We start from the raw sequence: 20,870 nt of genomic DNA, 5'->3' as shown, positions 1-20,870 counted from the left end.
AGGGGAGGAAGATATTTCCTCTACACGCTCTAGGTCCTTCTGGCTGGACAGCGAATTAAATTCACATGAGACAGAATAACAGGAGAAAATTAAACAAAGCTTTATAACATGTATACATGGGAGAGACCCAGGAAAACTGAGCAACTCACCAAAATGGCAGAAGCTCTCACCTTAAATATCATCTTCAGCTAAAGACAAAGGAGGATGTTGTGGGTAGGGGGAGTCAGTATGGGAGGTTACCAGACAAGTACAGTAAACAAGAGTAAGGTTATTATGCAGATTTAAGTCCTTGCCTTCCGCATTGATAAGAGTTTCTAGAGGTAAGGTCATCCCCCTTCTTCCTGGTACAGAGAGGGAGACATCTTTACAGATGGAGATTTCCCTTACAAATGGAAATGTCTCTTACAAAGGGTAACTTCTACTTTTCAGAGTTTCTCTCATGTCTGCAGTTTTTGAAAGTAACCAGCCCAAAATAATCTTCATGCCAAAGAGATATATCTTGGGGTGGCCAATTCTAATCCTCTATAAAACAGCTATAACAAAGAAAACCAGAAACAACCATTGTTATCATTTTGATACATTTTCTTTTAGTCTTCTAAACATCCATGATTTGAATGAACATTTACAAAGTTGGAAGAGAAATTTGCATGAATTCAATCTAGTATGTATTGTAGGTCAAGGCTGAATGCTAGCTTCTGTTGACAATAGGTGGTGTGAGTGAGCAGATAAAACTGATGAGGATCAAGGATGCCTCAGGGAGAAAAGCCCAAGGCTTCCTGGCCTACATACCAATCTATATCATCCTCACAGAAGCATGGGACATCCTGACCTCATTCAATCTGATTCTTACCCAAAGTTATAAGACCACCTGATAACCAGACTCCACCTGCACTGATACTTTTTTTACCTAATTTTTCCTTTGTCTTGTAAAGAAGCAACTCACATACTTATGCCTTATAAATTTAGCCCTACCCTCAACCCATGTTTGCAGCTCTTCACTGCCCATAGGTCCTGTCCCCATGCTACTCCATGCTACTTCCTGAATAAAAGAGCACTACTGCCAGACCTTGAGAGTCCAAGAAATGTTTCTTTCGACTCCTCAGCTCACTGAGCCAGCATCAAAACGAGTGACAACAAATCACATGACCTACGTTCTATTATCTGCCTAGAATCTGAGATTTCTCACCTTTTATCAGAGTTAGAGTTCAGGTTCTAGCCCTGTCACTTCCTGACTGGGGAAATCCTTGAGCCATTCTCCCAACTACAAAATGAAGACTACAATAATTTCCACAAAGTTTTCTAGGGAATTAAGTAAAATGTTAGATAATATCTAAATATAACCTATAAAATACATACAGACACTATAAATTAAAGGAAATAAAATTACATTTGTAGAAATGCTTCTATACCCAAGTTTTAAACTTAGACTTGGTTTCAAATCCTAATTTTACCAATTTACCAGCTGTGTGACCTTGGGCAATGACTAAACTTCCTCCTGGGCCTCAATTTCTTTGTTTATAAATGGAACAATAAACTCTGTCTCATGAGGTAAAGCACCCAGTCTAGTGCCTTGTGTATGGCAGACACCCATTAGGCCCAGGCCCAGCAGCTCAACTTTCTAGAGACCAGACAGGTGACAAGCTGGTCAGGGCACAGGTGGAAGAACACTTTACATTCAATCGGGTATTAACATATTTAGTTCAGGGTGCTAAACAATAGAGTAAGGGGCTTCTGACAATAATGAGCTCTCCTTTTAATAATTTAAGGAAAACCTAGATAGATGTTCATTAATCTGGGATGTTGGAGAGGGGATTCTTGCCTTTGGTCTTAGGAGGAATCACCTTATGGTTGGAGCAGCACTGTCTAGTCATTCATTTGTACTTTTAATAAATACATATTGAAGGCTGACTTCTGTCAGGACTGTGCTAAGTGATGCAGCCATAAACAACACACAGAAGTCTTTAGGGATCTTGTGTTCTAATAGGGGTGACAGTAAATCCTGTTGGCTTTACCCTCACTACATGTTCAGAATCCACACACTTCTCACTGCTTCCACTACTACCTCTCTGGGCCAAGCCATCACCATCTTCGCATGATTACTGAAATTAGTCTTTCAAATAGTCTTCCTGCTATCACTTAATTTTCAACACAACAATCAGAGCTATCCCTTTAAAATGTAAGTCAGACCATGTCTCTCTTGTGGTCAAAACTCTCCAGTGGATCCACATCTCGTTCAGAGTAAAACCCAAAGTCTTTTAAAAGCCCCACAGCCTGCTTCCTCCTGTTAACTCTGACCTCGTTTCTCATTAGCTTTCCCCCTTGTTGATGTTGCTGGAGCCCACTAGGCAGCTTCTGCTCAGGAGCTCTGTCCTTGCTGTTCTCCCTGCCTGTTCTGCTCTCCACCAGATACCTGTATGTCTCAACCATTGACTCCTTTCAGGTATCTGCTGAAATACCACCTTTCCAGTGAAGCCTCAAAATCATAAACCCTACTGTTTTTTTTCAAAGATTGGCACCTGAGCTAACATCTGTTGCCAATCTTTTTTCTTCTTCTCCCCAAAGCCTCCCCAGTACATAATTGTATATTCTAGTTGTGAGTACCTCTGGTTGTGCTATGTGGGATGCTGCCTCAGCGTGGCCTGACAAGCGGTGCCATGTCTGTGCCCAGGATCTGAACTGGGGAAACCCTGGGCTGCCGAAGCGGGAGCAGAAACTTAACCACTTGGCCCCAGGGCCGGCCCCAAACCCCACTGTTTTGTTTGTGTATGTATGCATGTATGCACACACATATCTGTACTAGATTATGAAGTTTAGAAGAATACTGAGCATTATCTATTCATTCCATAGAGGTGCCTGTGACTCCTCAGGCCTTTGGAAGGGCCCCAATATTTATTTGTAATTTGAACAGGGGCACTTACTTTTATCCTAAAGCACTTTTCTCTCAGGCTTTCTGTAAGGTGCTGTTTTCCATCACATAGCAACATTTTTTCATATTTTAATACCTCTTTGATGTTCTGTTGGTCCTGCTTGGATGGAAAGAAATAAACAAGGCTTCAGCTATAACTCCATTCATATATAATGTCTAATCATTTACTTTTTCAATTACACATTGTACATTATTTCAATAATGGAATCAAATATTATACTTGTAACACAAAAAAATGTAAAAAATGGTCAGAAAATGAATAATAGTATCATGAAGTCTTTTAGTGAGTAACCTCAACTCATTGGGGAAAAAAGTGGGAGAACCACATATTTTTTGGAGACAGAATCTGTTCCTGTAACCTTCATAGCTGCAAATTAGGTTTTAGATTTATCTCTGGTTCCTACTCTTCCAGATCTCTGCAGTAGAATAATTATTGCCAACTAAACATGCTAGCACGACTGTCTGTACTGTCCATGGTGCTCCAAGCTCCATTCATATATTCTTCCCAGCACCTTGGACCAGAAAATTCATACCCTGCCTACATTTTGTATTTCTGACTACAAGTACAAAACAAAACATTTTCTCCCATTTGTTTATCTTATTTACTGCAGTACCCAGAAGACTAATTGTTCAATGATTATTGGTTGAATGAATTAAATCTCTTTATAAATTTAGTTAGGGTCCACATAAATATGATTCCCAAGTGTCTGATGTTTCTATTGAGATTGCAAATGATACTGTTTTCCACTTTATTCTTTCTTCACTATTGAAATATGAGAATGAAAAAGATTTTTATAGATTTCATAAACTTTCTTATTGATCTGAAGTTTACATTACTTTTTAGAGGATTCAGTTCAATTTCTTTTCCAATATCCATTTATGATAAAAACTCTCAATAAAATGGGTATAGAGGGAAAGTACCTCAACATTACAAAGGCCATATATGACCAACCCACCGCCAACATCACACACAATGGTCAAAAAGTGAAAGCCATTCCTCTGAGAACAGGAACAAGACAAGGGTGCCCACTCTTGCCACTCTTCTTCAACATAGTACTGGGAATTTTAGCCAAACAAGTAAGGCAAGAAAAAGAAATAATAGGTATCCAAAAAGGAAAGGAAGAATTAAAACTGTCACTATTTGTGGTTGACATGATTCTATATACAGAAAACTGTAAAGAATCCAACAAAAAACTATTAGAAATAATCAACGAATACAGTAAAGCTGCAGAGTACAAAATCAACATTCAAAAATCATTTGCATTTCACTCCATAACGGGGGCCTGCAGTTTGCCAGTTGGGATCCTGGGCGTGGACCTACACACCGCTCATCAGGCCATGCTGTGGTGGCATCCCAAATAGAAGAACTAGAACTATTTACAACTAGGATATACAACTATGTACTGGGGCTTTGGGGAGAAAATAAAAGAGGAAGATTGGCAAAATACGTTATCTCAAGGCCAGTCTTCCTCACACACACAAAATCAGTTGCATTCCTATACACTAGTAATGGACCACCAGAAAGAGAAGTCAAGACTATAATCCCATTTACAACTGCAACAAAAAAGAATAAAATACTTGGAATAAATTTAACCAAGGAGGTGAATGCCATATACTCCAAAAACTATGACATTAATGAAACAACTCAAAGAAGACAAAGAAATGGAAAGATATTCCATTCCCACGCATTGGAAGAATAAACACAGTTAAAATGTCCATATTACCTAAATCAATCTACAGATTGATCTACAGATCAACCTACAGACTTAATGCAAACCCGAATGGAATACCAATGACATTCTTCATGAAAAGAGAAAAAAGAATCTTAAAATTTATATGGAAAAACAAATGACACTGAATAGCCAAAGCAATTCTGAGGGGGGAAAAAAGAAACAATATTTGGATGTATCATGCTCCCTGAACTCAAAATATACTACAAAGCTGTAGTAGTCAAAACAGCATGGTACTGGCATAAAAAACCCAGATATACAGATCAATGGAACAGAATTGAAAGCCCAGAAGTAAAACCACACATCAAGGGACAGCTAATCTTCAACAAAGGAGGCAAGAACACACAATGAAGAAAGGAAAATCTCTTCAATTAATAGTGTTGGGAAAATTGGACAGCCACATGCAAAAGAATGAATGTAGACCATTGTCTCACATGATACACAAAAATTAACTCTAAATTGATTAAAGACTTGAACGTAAGACCTGAAACCATAAAACTCTTAGAAGAACATATAGGCAGTACAGATTTGACGTAGGTCTTAGTAGTATCTTTCTGAATACCATGTCTCTACAGGCAAGGGAATCAAAAGACAAAATAAAGAAATGGGATTACATCAGACTAAAGAGCTTCTGCAATGCAAAGGAAACCATCAGCAAAACGAAAAGACAACCTACCAATGGGAAGAAAACATTTGCAAATCATACATCTGACAAGGCGTTACTTTCCAAAATATATAAAGAGCTCATACAACTCATTAACAAGAAAAAAGAATAATCCAATAAAAAAATGGGCAGAGGATACGAACAGACATTTTTCAAAGACGATATCCAGATGGCCAACAGGCACACGAAAAGATGTTCGACATCACTAATCATCAGGGAAATGCAAATCAAAACGACAATGAGATATCACCTCAGACCAGTCAAATGGCTATAATTACCAAGACAAAAAATAACAAACGTTGGAGAGGATGTGGAGTAAAGGGAATGCTCATAAACTGGTGGTGGGAATGCAAACCGGTGTGACCACTATGGAAAACAGTATGCAAATTTCTCAAAAACTTAAAAACGGAAATACTGTATGATCCAGCCATTCTGCTACTGGGTATTTATCAAAAGAACATGAAATCACTAATTCAAAAAGATATATGCACCCGTATGCTCACCACAGCATTATTCACAATAGGCAAGATGTGGAAGCAACCTAGGTGCCCATCAAGAGACAAATGGATAACAAGGTGTTGTATATATATACAATGGAATACTAATCACCCATAAAAACAGACAAACTCCTCCCATGTGAGACAACATGGATGGATCTTGAGCAAAATAAGTCAGACAGAGAAAGAAATACTGTATGATTTCACTCCTATGTGGAATATAAGCAAACACATAAATGAGAATAGATTAGTGGTTACCAGAGGAAAAAGGGATGAGGGAGGATGAAATGGTAAAGCCACATATGTATGGTGATGGATAAAAACTGAATTATTGGTGATGAACACAATGCAGTCTAAAGAGAAACTGAAATATAATGATAGACACTTGAAATGTATACAAGGTTGAAAGCCAATATGACCCAATAAAATAATTATATATATATAAATACATATATATATACATATATATATATTTAAATACAGACACTGACCACTAAAAATAGGCACATATAGAAAAAGCAAGTTAAAATGGAATTTTAAATAAATATTATTAACCCCAAAGAAGAAAAAAAGAGAAAGGGGAACAAAAGCCAAACGGAAAAAAAGAAAACATATAGTAAAACGGATGACCTAAATCTAACTGTCAATAATTACATTAAATGTAAAAGGATAAAATTCTCCAATTGAAACTTAGAGTTTGTCATAACAGATAGAAAAACAGCATTTAAAAAGAAACAAAAGAATATCTTAAATACTCAAATTCTTTGTTAAATTCTATCATATGTAGTTTCATTATTTTGACAAATATTTTGAATGGCTGCATAGCACTCTAACTTATGGTATAATAGAATTAATCATGTTTAGATGATTATGATTTTATACATTAAGTTGGACAACATATCTAAGGTCTTTTCTGCTCTTGCTCTCTGTTAATTTAAGACATGATTTTACTCTCTCTTATGGCCACTAGCAATCCGACTTAGTACTTCTGTGGTTCATGAGTTAGAGGATACTAATGTAGGATGATCCAGAATTATATCAAAGTCATTAAAATTCATCGCATCCTAGTCAGCAATAAAATAGTCATATTTATCATTCAGGAATCCCTTACCAAGGACCATGATCCATATATTTTCAAGTCTTAAATCATATTGCTATTCAATTCCAAAAACCTCACAGAGCATTGGATCTCAGCCTCCAGAGATCGTTCATTGCTGGGCTTTATCACGTGTATCTAGAAAACTCACGTCTGTGAGAATGTCAGAGTCTTTCCCTGCTTGGCCAAATGGGATCTCCATCTCTCATGCAACTACAGTCCTGACACGGGAAGCTCAAATCATTTCTTGACAGGACTTAATTTCTTCATTCCTCCATTATAGCTCTTAATATTACTAAGTTGAACATATAGGAGAGAATAATCTGGTCAGTGAATACATAAACACTGGCTAGAAGAGACTCGGCCACATAAGGAGGACTAGGTTATTTGGAACCATTGTTCAGTTCACTGGAATGGGAGGAACTGGGAAGCACATAATAACATGGGGTTCTTTTGGGTAGGAAGCTTCAGAACAATTAATGAAAACATTTACGTCCCACTATTTCAATGAGAAGGAAACACTAACTTACACATACCATGGTTGTGCACCTGCCAAAACGGATCAGTCCTCCTTGGGATTCCTCTACTGGGAAAGAACAAAGAGAATCCAGAGCTGGGAAAGGAAAAAGAGACCATGAGAGCAAGCATAATTTAGGGTTACCATGAGAGGAAGTAACATTTGGCTCCTCCATTCCATTTTGCATAATACCTCTAACTGTACAAACATAACAATATGAAAAAATTAGAAGGACTGTAGATAAACCCAAACTCTTCCCCTAATGCCCAGGAAACCCAAACACTTCAGCAGACAGTTTTCTGGCCAGACCTCCACTTTGGGGAAGCTGCTCTGCACCTGAGACTAGGCTGCTCAGCCCAGCCCTGAACAGGTCCTCCTCCCTCCATTCACACCTTCCAGGACTGAAAAGGAGCCACGCCATCCAGGCACACCTAACCTCATGGCCTTGGGGTCAGGTGAGGTTGAAGAGGTTAGAAAAGACATAGAACTGGTCAGGAAATATTCAGTATTCCAATTCCAGAAAAACTGACTGTGATTAAACACATTACAACATATCCACGTAATAAACGTGAAGTCAGGAAAAATATCGTGAACATGGAAAGCATTCCGGAAACACTGTCAGTAGAAAAATCAGGTTATAAAACTATAGGTACAATATGATACCATTTGAAGAACATATGTGTATCTCAATATCAAACGACTGAAAAATCATCAGACTTCAATAGACAGAAAAAATCTAGAAAGTTTTACATTTACATGTTGACAGTGCTTATCTTTTGCCCCTGATGGGGGATTTTGTTTGTTGAGTATATCTTAACTTGCTGATTGAATGTTCATTTGTTAAAATATCTATGCATGTGAAGATTTGTTGTGTGTTAAGTGGAAGCTGTTTTCCAAAATGTGGACAGTTCATTCTTCTAAACAGAGTTTAGTTGGTCTTGGGGAAATGTACTAAATTTGGGTTGTTTTATTAAATGGTTTTTGTTTCCTTCAGTTACCAGTGACACAATCTCCTCTCAGGTTTCTAGGCATGCTCATTGCTGGATTACTGTCTAGACAGATGGCTGAAGTCCCTGAGTATAGCTAATATGTATTGTTGCTGGTCTCGGGGCTACATCCTTTTGCAAGTTCTCTTCATGGAACCCGTTCCCATCCTGTTAGCCACGTCCTCCAGAAAGCTGCTCAATTATCTTATCCCATCAGTCTCACTCAGCAACCATCATCATCAGAATAAAAAATGTAAAGTAGGAGTTACCATGTGACCCAGCACTTCTGCCCTTAGGTATATACTGAAGAGAATGGAAATATGCATTCACACAAAAACTAGTACACAAATGTTCACATTTGTCACAGCCAAAAAGTGGAAGCAATACAAATGTCCATCAACAGATGGATGAAGAAAATGCCATTTATGGATATAAGGGAATATTACGCAGCCAGAAAAATAAGGCTATTTTGATACCGACTCCTCATGGATGACCTTGAGGACACTGCACTAAGTAAAATGAGCTAGTCACAAAAGTATAAATTTTGCACGATTGCTCTACTATGAGGGTCCTAGAGAAGTCAAATTCATAGACACAGAAAGGAGAACAGTGGTTGCCAGGACTGGGAGGAGAGGGGAATGGGGAGTTAGTGTTTAATGGGACAGAGTTTCAGTCGAAGATGAAAAAGTCCTGGAAGTGGGTGGTGCTGATGGTTGTACAACAGTGTGAATGTACTTACTGTCACAGAACTGTACACTGAAAAGTGGTTAAAATAGCAAATGTAATGCCGTGTATACTTTCCAAAATAAAGTAAAAGAATGATGTGCTTATCTACCACATGGACGAACTTTGAAAACCTCAGGCTAAGTGAAAGGAGCTAGACATAAAAGGACACATACTGCATGATTCCATGTAGACTGAATTTCAAGACTCAGCAAATCCATGGAGACAGACGACGTGTTAGTGGTTTCCAGAGTATGGGAGGACGAGGGATAGGAAGTGACAGCTGACAAGGACAGGGTTTCTTACTAAGGTGATCAAATATTTTGGAATTAGATAGTGGTACTGATTTGTACAACCTTGTGAATATAGTAAAAAGTTTTCTTTTGAGTACATTTTTACAAGGTGAATTTGGGGCTGGCCCAGTGGCGTAGTGGTCAAGTTCAGCACATTTTGCTTTGGTGGCCCGGGTTCACAGGTTTGGGTCCCAGGCATGGACCTACACCACTCATCATGCCATGCTGTGGTGGCACCCCACATACACAACAGAGGAAGACGGGCACAGATGTTAGCTCGGGGCCACTCTTCCTCAAGCAAAAAGAGGAAGATTAGCCACAGGTGTTAGCACAGGGCCAAACTACCTCACCAAAAAAAAAAAAAGGGGGGGGAATTTTATGATCATGTATATATCTCAACTGAAAAAGTAAGGTAAAAATTTACAACATAAATTCCTTACCATCATGGTGCTCTCATAGGTCATCATAGTTTGATCGCAACCCGACAGTGGTGGCTGCAGTCAGAATGACATCACTGCCTTATCAAACACCAAGTCACATTATCTGAATCTCCCTAGTGGCCTTCAATGCATCTATTCCTATTCAGGGTTTACTTTACCTACCAGAAGGAACATAAGAGTATCAACAGTGTCATTTGAGTCTTTTTATCACCCCAAATACTAAGATGGCATGGTCTGGCATATGATAAGCATTTACTAAAAATCTGATTATTTTACCCCAAATTCTAGTTCTAGACATTTCTTAAGAAAATATTGAGATAAAGAAATGCATGTACGAGTATCTTCAATACAGAGTTTTTGACAGCCAAAAACTAGAAACACAAAAATCTAACAGGGAACAGGTTAACTAATTTGGTTCTGCTGTGTGATGGCATGTACAGGATTATTAATCAGGATGATACTGGTCCCAGTGTAAAGTACACACTCATAACCGGGGAATGGTATCCAGTTGAAACTTAAGACATAGATTCTGTTCTCAGATTTTCTAAATGTAACTGCTCTTAGAGTTCATGACATTTTAGTGTCTTGGGTTTTTCATCAGTAAAGGCAAGAGTACGAAGATCACTTACTTAGCATGAATATGTTGGAGAAATATGATCTACATTAAAACTTAGTAATATGTTGTAATCCCATATAAATATAAATATGTTAGCTATTTTTATTGAAGAACATTGCATGTCCCCTAATTGGGTATTATAAAAGAAACGATTCTCCTTCCTAGAGTAAAATTGTGCTTATCAGCCCTGCTCTGATAATGCTCACAAAAATAATGGGCAAAATTAGATCTTTTGCTTGAGAATGCATTTTTAATTCATACATCAAGAGTTTCTAGAAAAGAGGAGGAGGAAATTTCCCTCCCGCCGAAATGCAGCAGAAACAAAGAGACATTTGTGAATCACAACCTGCGCAAAGAAGCTGATGTGATCAAGCGTCTCATAAAGTGAGAACATCAGTAAGACTCTCAATGCCCTGAAGCAGCAACAAAAGGCATGTGGGTAAATAAAACGATTCCTTATTTTCTTGTATTTCAATCAGTATTTGGAAATCTTTTTGGGAAGACAATTAAAAATCAGATATTATTGCAAAGTTTTGTTAAATTTTTCTTATATCAATAATTTAAAATCAGTGAATTTATGAAAGAAAGAAACAACTATCCTCAATGTTGATTTTTGCATGAAAACAATTCTTTCCCCTCCCCAAGGTTCTTCTTTGGGGGATGGCAGGACTGAGGAGGAAGTCACCAGGCACCAGGCTGTTCTTGGGGCACAGAATGACTCCCTTACACGACACTCTCCAGGTCCACACCCGCCCTGCTCATACACATAAACAGATGGAAAAGACGACAGAGCCTGGACTACGGGTATAGGTTTACAGCACGTTCCTGGGGTCCGAGCTCTGGGAACCCCGAGGCTCTGAGACAGTAGCTGCCCCTCAGAGCTCCCAAGTAGAGAACTTTCCAGGCTTTCCCAAACTAACCTCGGTGCCCCCTGGCTGGAAATCTTCCTTTAGGGCTCAATATCCTACTTTCCTCTTGCAGCCAAGTGGCTGTGAGGAGAGAAGAGGAGGAAGCGCCAGGGAGCCCAGAGCCACCAGACAGTGACGCCACAAAGCCACAGCCATCACACCCGCACAGATGAAGGACACGCAACCAAATCCCCGTCACCCCAGCACAGCCACTCACCTGTCACAGCCTCGCAGCCACACCCACGGCACGGAGGCGCATCCCACCGCTCACTCGCGTCTCTCACACACACCCCGCCACACGCTGCCCGTCTGTCCCCACAGACACACACCGTCCTCTGCCGTTCATGCCCGAGAGTCCCCTGAGGACTGGCGTCCTTACTACGGGCCTCCACCCTGTGAGCGCTCCCGCTGCCACCCCACCTGGTTCACGTCGGGCTCCGAATTGACTCGCTTCACAGGATTCCCGCATCCTGTGCTAACACATCCACAAACGAGCTCCACTCACCTTGCAAAGAGGGAGAAGCGCGCGAAAACGGAATGGAAGCCGAAGATCTGGCGTGACCGCTGCCCTCTGGCAAGTGTCGCTCCAACCTGAACCTCTCTGGGCGCGGCGGCTCGTCAGACAGGCCGCCGAAGCGCGGAAGTCCCGGTGGAACTGCAGCGGCGAGAACCGCCCGGAGCCCGGCCCCGGAGCGCGCGATGCGAGGGCACGTGCACGGGCAAACGCCGCTGCGCCCAGGAGGCCGAGCAGGGCAGCCCGGCGCTGGTTCTGAGCCTCTGGCCTGTGCACGCAGAGTCGCACTGGAGTGTCGGGGGGCGGCCCCTGGGGCGCGAGCGCACGGCGGGTGTGAGCTCTGAGGGCGGGGCCCCGGGCGAGTCCCCTCAGGCGGCTGCAGCCTGGCGACAGCATATGCGGAACCTAACTCCTGATACCGCCGGGGGCGGGCTGGTTTATTCAGAAAGCCTGTTAGCTGCGTTTAAACGGTGTGTAGGAGTGAAGTAACACATGTTTACTTAATTCTCTAGGCTAAGCTATAATAATAAAAATGGAATGAATATTTAATTGTAAAGGTGCTGTGGTGAATATTTTGTATATACTTTGCAATATTGATTTAGGGACAGATTTTCCAAGCATACCCAAAGAGAGGAATCTTAGTAAAATTCTAAGAGTTCACTGGATAATTATTGTAATCATCCTAATCACTTGAATGCAAATCAATTAATAAAAGTAAATCCTAGACAAAGATTTGATAGATTTATTTTAACAAATATAATGAGACTGCATTACAGCCCGCTGAATTAGAATCTCTGGAAAGCTTTTGTTTATGTCTGTGGAGGATTTTGACACAGCCAATGCATGGACTAAGATTTGAGAGTCAGTGCCTAATAACAAGTATAATAATGCAAATAATAACTAATGTATACTTAATCCATGCCATGAGCCATGCACCAGGCCAAGCACTTCAGATTATCTCCTTTAACATTCATAACAACCCAATGGTGTAGGTACTGTTACTATTCCTGTTTTATATGTGAGGGAATGGACGTTTAGAGGGGTCAAGTTACCTGCTTAAGGTCACATGGTAGGACTTGAGCTCATGAAACAGACAAACAGCTTTTCAGCCTCTAGCTGTAACCATCAATTATATACAGAGGGCCAAGGAACATGTTAAATGGCACCATGGGGATTCAATCAGAAAACTCCAGAATGTGGGAAATTCCATGACATAAATGACTTGGGTTTTTTTTGACAATCAAAATGGATGAAACAGAGAGGGAAGAGAGACTTGTAGATCAGCACTGTCCTATAACACTTTGTGCAATCGTGGAAATGTTCCGTATCTGCACTATCCATGCGACTATTTGGCACTTGAAATGTGGCTGTTGCAATGGAGGAACTGAATTTTTAATTTTATTTAATTTGAATTAATTTGTGTTTAAATTTAAATGGATACATGTGGCTAGTAGCTGCCATGTTGAACAGTGCAGTTATAGATCAGACTAAAGAGACAGGTCAGTCAAATGCTATGTGTAGACCTTATTTAAATCCTGAGTCAAACAAAATAATTCTAAAAAGATTTTATGAGACAACTGGGAAATGGCCACTGACTAGGTATGTGTTAAAATTTTTAAGTAGCATAATGGCTTTATAGTTAGGCTTTTAAAAAAGAGACTTTACCTTTTAGAGATACACACTAAAATATGTAAGCATGGGGATGATATGACATCTGGAACTTGCTGTATAAGATTCCTTTGGGGGCAAGAGAGAGTACTGGTTGGAGTATAGATGAACATCACTGACCGTGAATGGATGATTGTTGAAGCTGGGTGATGGGCACATGAGGGTACAACTGTCTTCTCTCAACCTTAGAATAGGTTTGAAATTTTCAACAATTAAAAATGTAAAAAGATATTTGCGTAGTGCTTTTCCATGTATTATCTCATTTAATCATCAGAACTTAGGAAGCAACTGGAACGACTGTTTACAGATGGAGAATCCGAGGCTCAGAGAGATTAGGTAACGTGCCTGAGGTCACACAGCTAGTTGAAGGCCTAGACTCAAATCCAAGCAATCTACCTCCAAATGTTGTGATTCCATCTCCTCATACTCTGTGTGACAACCTGTGTCATTGTCACGGGTTGCTTAACGGTGAATGAAGCAGGAAGGGTGAGGGAAACAGAGTAAACACCATGGCTCTCATTCAGAATGATGGCTCTGCAGCACGTGCTCCTCTAATTAGGAAGAGATGACCGTCAGCCACCAGCTGCATGAGCTGATTAGTGAGCACAGAGAGAGAATGCTGCTGAACAGGATTAATTTGTAAGTTCCAGCTGTGAAAGAGGCTTTATTAACCTTTTTCTATATACCACCAATGATGATAATAAAAGCCATTTAAGACATTAAGTCCATTGATTGCAATTGCTCTTCTCAGGACTCAAAGGTTATATTATGCTCCTTTTCCTTCAAAATATAGTCAATATGTGCCGAGGAAAATTTTCTCAGGGTAGTATCTGAAACAAAAGACAAGTAACTTGTATTTGATCTTGTTAATGCATCTATTCTCAAATTAAATGATTTTGGTCTTTAATTTCTTATACCTTCCTCAAAGGCCTTGGTTCCTATCGGCATATGATGACACGTTAACGTTTCCTACATAAAAGATTTCACAGCAGAGGCACAGCTCGGCCAATGCTTTTAGGCAATATTTTCACTCCTTGACAATTATGATACAGTGAAGTATCTTTCTTAAGCTAATAAATTAACCACTTAGTATCTGTGGGAACTACAAACAAGAGAGATGAATATACTAATTATTACCCTTCGTATCCGGACCTTTGTCTAGGCTTCACTGCTTACTGGTTGTAGCCTATGATAGTAGTCACTCAGCACTTGAGTGAAGAGTCACATGTAGCTTCATCTCTAAAAATATTTGCAAATATTTGCCTGGATCTGTTGGAATGTAATAAAAGGGACAAAAAAATAATGGCCTAATAATGACAGGATGCAGGAAAAAGGGTTATGAATTGAATCTTGAAGCAATTAAACTGTGTCCCGTAGAATTTTATTCCTGGGCTGAGAGTAACGGCCTTGAAGCACTGAGCCTTCTTGCTCAGAACAATTGCCTGCTTCCCAAGCAGCTGCTCTGAATCCAACATCTCCATCATCTCAAGCAGCCGTCACTCCCTCCTCAGGTCTGAGCTGACCCATCTCACCTGAGAGCTGGTGTTGCAGGAAGGCACGAGGCAGGAATTGGAGTCAGAAGGCAAATGGCAAGCGCAGATTTATGGAATGGTGAGTTCCAATAATTAAGTAACCAAAATGTCATACAGAAATGAGATGTGCCACACAAATTGTAACCATGAGTGCCTTAGAGTTTGCTTAGGAGAGAATAGGATTACGAAGACTTTACCCTAATGGTCTAAGAAGGCTTTGAAAACTACGGATGTCTTTCCACGTGCTTTGAGTCAAGACTTGTTTTCTTCACGTTATTAAAAAATCCACCTCTAGCCAAAAGGGTTTAAAGACATTACCGCCTTCTAAAGATCATGAAAATTGAAAATCAAAATGACTTTGCTTATGTAGGATCCAAACTTTTCTGAAGTATTTGAGTTCTCTTCAAAGGAAATTTCACACATAATTTGGAGGAATGCACGTGTTGAGGTAAAGATTCTTTTAGGGACATTTAGATGGTGAAAGAAAGTAAGCCCTACCCTCACCCCCACAGATAGTGCAATAAACCATTATTAGATCTTATACTGTTATTAAATAATATGTTTTACAAAAAAGATTGAACACATAAAATAAGAACATACCTCTGATTGTTCCAGAAGTAAAAATATCATCATTTTGTGTCAAAAAGCTCTTCCTGATTGACCACACCTGCTATGTTCCTTGTTCACTGTGTAGTTTATTGCTTATTTCTACAGGCCGGCTCTGCAGATGTCACGTCTGGTTATGCGACAGGTTTGGAGTTTTAGTTTATTTTTGGCTGGGATGGCGTGACAAAGTTTAATGTCTTGCATAAGCTTAACATTTCAAAAATTTTTAGCCTGAACTTTGTTACATCTAGGACTTTCCTGAAACTTTGACCTGATAATGAGGAGAAAGTGAACATTATTCAAAAGATGTAGGACAAGGAAGATAGGGAGAAAGGAGCATCAGTACTGAACCCTCCAGATCAATCTTCGCCCTCGACCTGATACAGTTATCAATGCTGCATTAGACAACCCGGCTCTGGGCAGTGAGCAGAAGCCTTTCAACGAAGACGTCTGGCTACTACATACAGTGTTTAGCATGGTTTCCCAATTGAAGGTTTCTGAATTTAATTTAACCTCACCGTTAGCCTCCCTTAATATCTGGCAGGCAAAGTGTTGCACAGTCTGGATAGAATCCTGCTGCAGGATTACCAGATTTCTGGACTATTAGTACTATTCTCTTTTAATGTCATCGTTGTGAAACAAAATGAACAACCTGAAAACTATATTTGCAAGTTAAGCTGCAGTAACCATTTACTGCCAAAACTAAACGTGACCAAAAACCTCTAAACATGACAAAACACACGCACACCACCCTACACCACACACACACACACACACACACACACACACACACACACACGGGCCAGGAGCCATAAGGCAATAGTTTGATAAATTATACTACTATCAAAATCATACAACTCCCAAACACAGAGGATACACACAAGAGACAGAAAGGATGTGGGTAAGAGGAATCCTCACTTACTACTAGGGAAAAGTATGAACTCTAGGAGACAACCACGCTGAAGAACACTTTACAATAGCCAGTAAGGAGGGTGCAGGACTCACAAACCAACAGCCTCCCTTGTAGACAGACACACTAGGGAAATCCTTGGACACGTGCACAAGGAGATATGTCAATGCAGCATTGTTTTTACTAAAGGAAAAAGGAATAATCTAAATGTTTATTAATTTTAAAATAGAAAAATATATTCATAAAAGGGACTACTATTCGGTAGTTAAAAGGAATAATCTCAATCTATATGCATCCACATGGATAAATTTTGAAGTCATAGTGAATAACCATGCTGAATTGCAGAATGATATGCACAGTCTGGTGCAATTTATAGAAACTTTATAATTTTAAAAAATTATATATATACATTTTTTAAAGAAACAGATCTGTGAAAAAGTATAAAACCATGGGAGTGTATTGTTTAAGGTGTTGTCAAAATCACAGGTGACTCCCTTGTTTAGGCCAAGCCCAATTTGGGTTCTTTTAAAAATAAGCAATGAGGTAGAAGTTTCAGAATATCCAAAGACTAGAGAGTATTCAGAAGTTTCTTTTACCGTCCTTTAATTCTTTCTGCAAAAACGTTCAGACATGAGCACATTGGTTCCATCAGCCTCCTCAGGAAATGTCTTCATTTTTCATGTGCCCGAGCAGATAGGAACGCCCCAGGCCCCCTGCCTGCAACCTTTCATAGAGGCAGACGTTAGAGCTTTGACCCCAGCTAAAATCTGCTCCAAAGTGGGCAGAAAGAGGTATTATGGCCCTTTTCAAATGAACCTCTCCTAGGGTCAAAATAAATTATTGTATAATATATAATATATCCAATCACAACTCAACGACCTCCTTTGAGGCAAGTTTGACGGGCAGATTCTTCTCTGTTCTTTATTAGCAACATCAGTCAGAAGGTGGCACAGTTTGTGAACAGCTTCTCACGGGAACTTTGCGAGCCTCACTGTTGCAACGATGTGAACCTGGTCTCTCTTGGAAAGATGCTTGCAGATCCCGGGAAGGCTTACTTGAGAACAACTGTCCACAGACAATTCATTATTGCTGTCTTTTTTTCTTCTAAAAGACACAGGAAAATATTTAAACCTTTGGTGCATGTGAGGGGGTTTTCAGGTGTACAAAGGGTCTCCACAAATGATGCACGTCACCTTCGAGGTGGTGGTCACCTGTGGGGAGACGTGGAGAAGAACGGCATCAGTGAGAGTGGAAGAGAAGCTTCAGCTGTACCTGTAACATTTTATTCTTTAAAAAACAAAGGTGAAGCAAATATTGCAAAATCACGGTAACATTTTAAAACTGGATGGTGGACATATAGGTGCTATTATATAATTCTCTCCTGCTTTCTGTACACTTGAAATGTTATACTTAAAAAAATGATAAAGAAACAAAGCAATGCTGAAGGGTGAACAACAAACTTGGAAAAATATATTCAGAACATGTATGGGTGTGGGCCCTGTGGCCGAGAGGTTAAGTTCATGTGCTCATCTTTGGCAGCCTGGGGTTTGCTGGTTCGGATCCTGGGTGTGGACCTACACACTGCCCACCAGGCCATGCTGCGGTAGCATCCCACATAGAAGAACTAGAATGACTTGGAACTAGGATATACAATTACGAACTGGGGCTTTGGGGAGAAAAAAAATACAGGAAAATTGGTAACAGGTGTTAGCTTAGGGCCACTCTTGCTCACCAAAAAAAAAGGAAAAGCATACTTAAAAAAAAAGGAACATGTATGAGAAAAGGGTCTATTTTCCTGATATGTAAAGACAAATCAATAAGGACAAGATAAATGACCCAAGAGAAAAATCTGTGGAGGATATGAATGGGGAATTTATAGAAAAATAGCTAATGAATTTATAAAATATATAGCCTAAATATATATGAATCTCTCTCCATGTGTGTCTATGTGTGTGTATACACTCATCAAACAAATGCAAATTGAGAAAACAATACTGCTTTTCACTATCATATTGGCAAAATTTCTTATATTTGGCAAAACACAGTGTTACTAATGGTGGAGAAGAAACATTCTCATGTGTTTTTGAGAAGACTGTATTGGTATAATCATTCTGGAAGGCAACATTTTTTACATTCCCTTTGAAAGACCAATTCCATTTCTAGGGTTTTTTCCCTTTGGATATAATTGCATGAATGCACACAGATATATGTATAAAGGTATTGTTTATCATAGTAAAAAATTGAAGAGAAAATAAATTTTCACCAGTGGAAGACAGATCAAATTGATGATGATACATCCAATTGCCGAATAGTCTGTATCAACAAATGAAGATCTCCACAATACAACATAAGTTTAGAATGAGCAAGTGGTGGAACCATGTATACAATACAATTCGATTTGCATGAAAGGCATGCGTTATACATACGTGTGCACCCAAATGTCTGAACGCAGCATCACAGTGATTACCTCCGGGGCATGAAACTGGAGGTTGGGAACAGGCAAGAAACCTTTTCTTTCCTCTTAGACTTTTATTGCATCAGTTAGGACTCTATGCTGCAAATGACGGAAAACGGAAACTCAACCTGCTCTAAGAAGTGGGTGGATTTGTTGGCTTAATGTAACTGAAAAATCTGGGGGGAGTTTCAGTTCATCTTGAATCACGGCTCTGCAATGTCACCAGGATGCTTTTCCTGGGTCATGACTTCATCTTTTGCGTATGTGAATGGTGTCCTCTAGGGGTGTGTACCTGATGGCCCTGATCATCTGGATAGCTCCCCTATCCATTACCAAAGGCAGGGGGGAATGCTTCCCTTTTCCAGAAGCCTCTACTTACTGGCTCTCAAGGGTTCATCAGTTCTAATTGGATTGTATACCAATCTTTGAATCAAACATCATCAATCGTGGCAACGGGCTTGTGGATCAATTCCAGGCAAACAAATTAACATAAAATGGAGTCTGGATGGTTTCCCAAAAGAAAGAGGGATGCTGGGCAGCAAAGAGCAAATATCCACTATTGCTAGATAATGTTTTCCCAAGGGCATGTAATTATCTGTCTGTCTATCTATCTATCTATCTATCTTTCTATCTATCTATCTATCTATTTTATAGTCCACTAGGGCCTAGACTCTGAGCTCCACAGGAAGGGACTATGTTTGTGTCACTCATTATCTGTCCTTTGGGTCTAAGACGGGTTCCTGGAACATGATAGGTGGTCAGATAATATTTGTAGAATAAAAACAAAATGAAACAACCTACATTGCAACCTGACTCCTAATCACTGTCTACAGATTAAGAAAACTTAGTCACAGAATGAGCATCCTCAAGGCTATCTTTCACAATATTTTCATCCCAAGTGATCAGAAGAGAGGCTGATGTAGTGAGAGAGACATAATTTTTAGGAGAAACACTGATGGCTCTTTTAAACATTTGCTGATACTGCTTTTTGTTGATAGAAATTATTTGATACATTGTGTGAATTCATTACTCCTGAACTATTGCAATAATGGATGAACTCAGCTAATTCACTTACTCTATTGTTCAAATAGCTTAGGGTCAGGCTAATTTAAGACTTTTCTTCTTCTTTCTCTTCCCTTTCCTTGGCCCTCCTTTGAGTACTCCCCTCACCGGGCCACCGAGAACTGCTTCTGCCTGTGCAGCTTGCCACATATTTACGGTTGCCAGATAAAATACAGGATGCTCAGTAATGTGTGAATTTCAGATAAACAGCGCATTATTTTTCAGTACGTGTATGTCCCAGATATTGCATGGGACCAGATATTACATGGGGTATGCTTATCTAAAAGATTATTCATTGTTTATCAGAGTTCACATGTAACTGAGCATCCAGTGTTTTTATTTGCTGTAATTTCTTATTTTTATTTGCTAAATCTGGCAACTCTACACATAATGCCGGCTACCTGCAACTACTTTCAGTTTCCCAAAGGGTAAACCCCTGGGCTTTCTGGACCATGAAATAGCTGATTATTGGATTTTTACTTGTTAGTATGGCTCTTTTATACTTAAAGAGCAATCCTAAAGTAAACCCGTGTGTAACCACCCCCCAGGTGAAGAAACATAGCAGAACGATGCCAGTACCTTAGCGCCATCTGTGGTTCTTTCCTATATCAGCATCCTCCTCCCTCCCTTGAGGGGTAACGACTGGCTTTTTTCATCATTCTCTGGCATCTCTTTAGGTTTGCCACCTGTATAAGCATGCATAACGATATAGCTCCTTTTGACTACC

At 39.8% G+C, this 20,870-nt stretch overlaps 2 protein-coding genes across 2 annotated transcripts in view; both read right to left on the bottom strand.

The window, feature by feature from the left end:
- The window catches only part of LOC139043178 (centromere-associated protein E-like), a 34,678-nt gene extending 22,314 nt beyond the window's left edge, over nt 1-12,364 (bottom strand). Inside the window, exons 1-3 of the mRNA XM_070503461.1 lie at nt 11,902-12,364; nt 7,450-7,526; nt 2,919-3,026 (exon numbers count right to left, since the gene is read on the bottom strand). Coding sequence (XP_070359562.1) covers nt 2,919-3,026; nt 7,450-7,452 — 111 coding nt within the window. The 5' untranslated portion in view covers nt 7,453-7,526; nt 11,902-12,364. The remainder of the gene's footprint in view (nt 1-2,918; nt 3,027-7,449; nt 7,527-11,901) is intronic.
- Nucleotides 12,365-16,990: 4,626 nt separating this feature from the next.
- LOC139043180 (serine/threonine-protein phosphatase 2A regulatory subunit B'' subunit beta-like) overlaps nt 16,991-20,870 on the bottom strand; it is a 55,520-nt gene continuing 51,640 nt past the window's right edge. Inside the window, exon 3 of the mRNA XM_070503472.1 lies at nt 16,991-17,837. The gene's annotated coding sequence lies outside the window, so the exon portion shown is untranslated. The remainder of the gene's footprint in view (nt 17,838-20,870) is intronic.

The sequence above is a fragment of the Equus asinus genome, unplaced genomic scaffold, assembly GCF_041296235.1.
Source record: "Equus asinus isolate D_3611 breed Donkey unplaced genomic scaffold, EquAss-T2T_v2 contig_193, whole genome shotgun sequence".
Lineage (NCBI taxonomy): Eukaryota > Metazoa > Chordata > Mammalia > Perissodactyla > Equidae > Equus > Equus asinus.
Note: the sequence above shows the minus strand (reverse complement) of the source record. Positions and strands in the feature narration are given on the sequence as shown.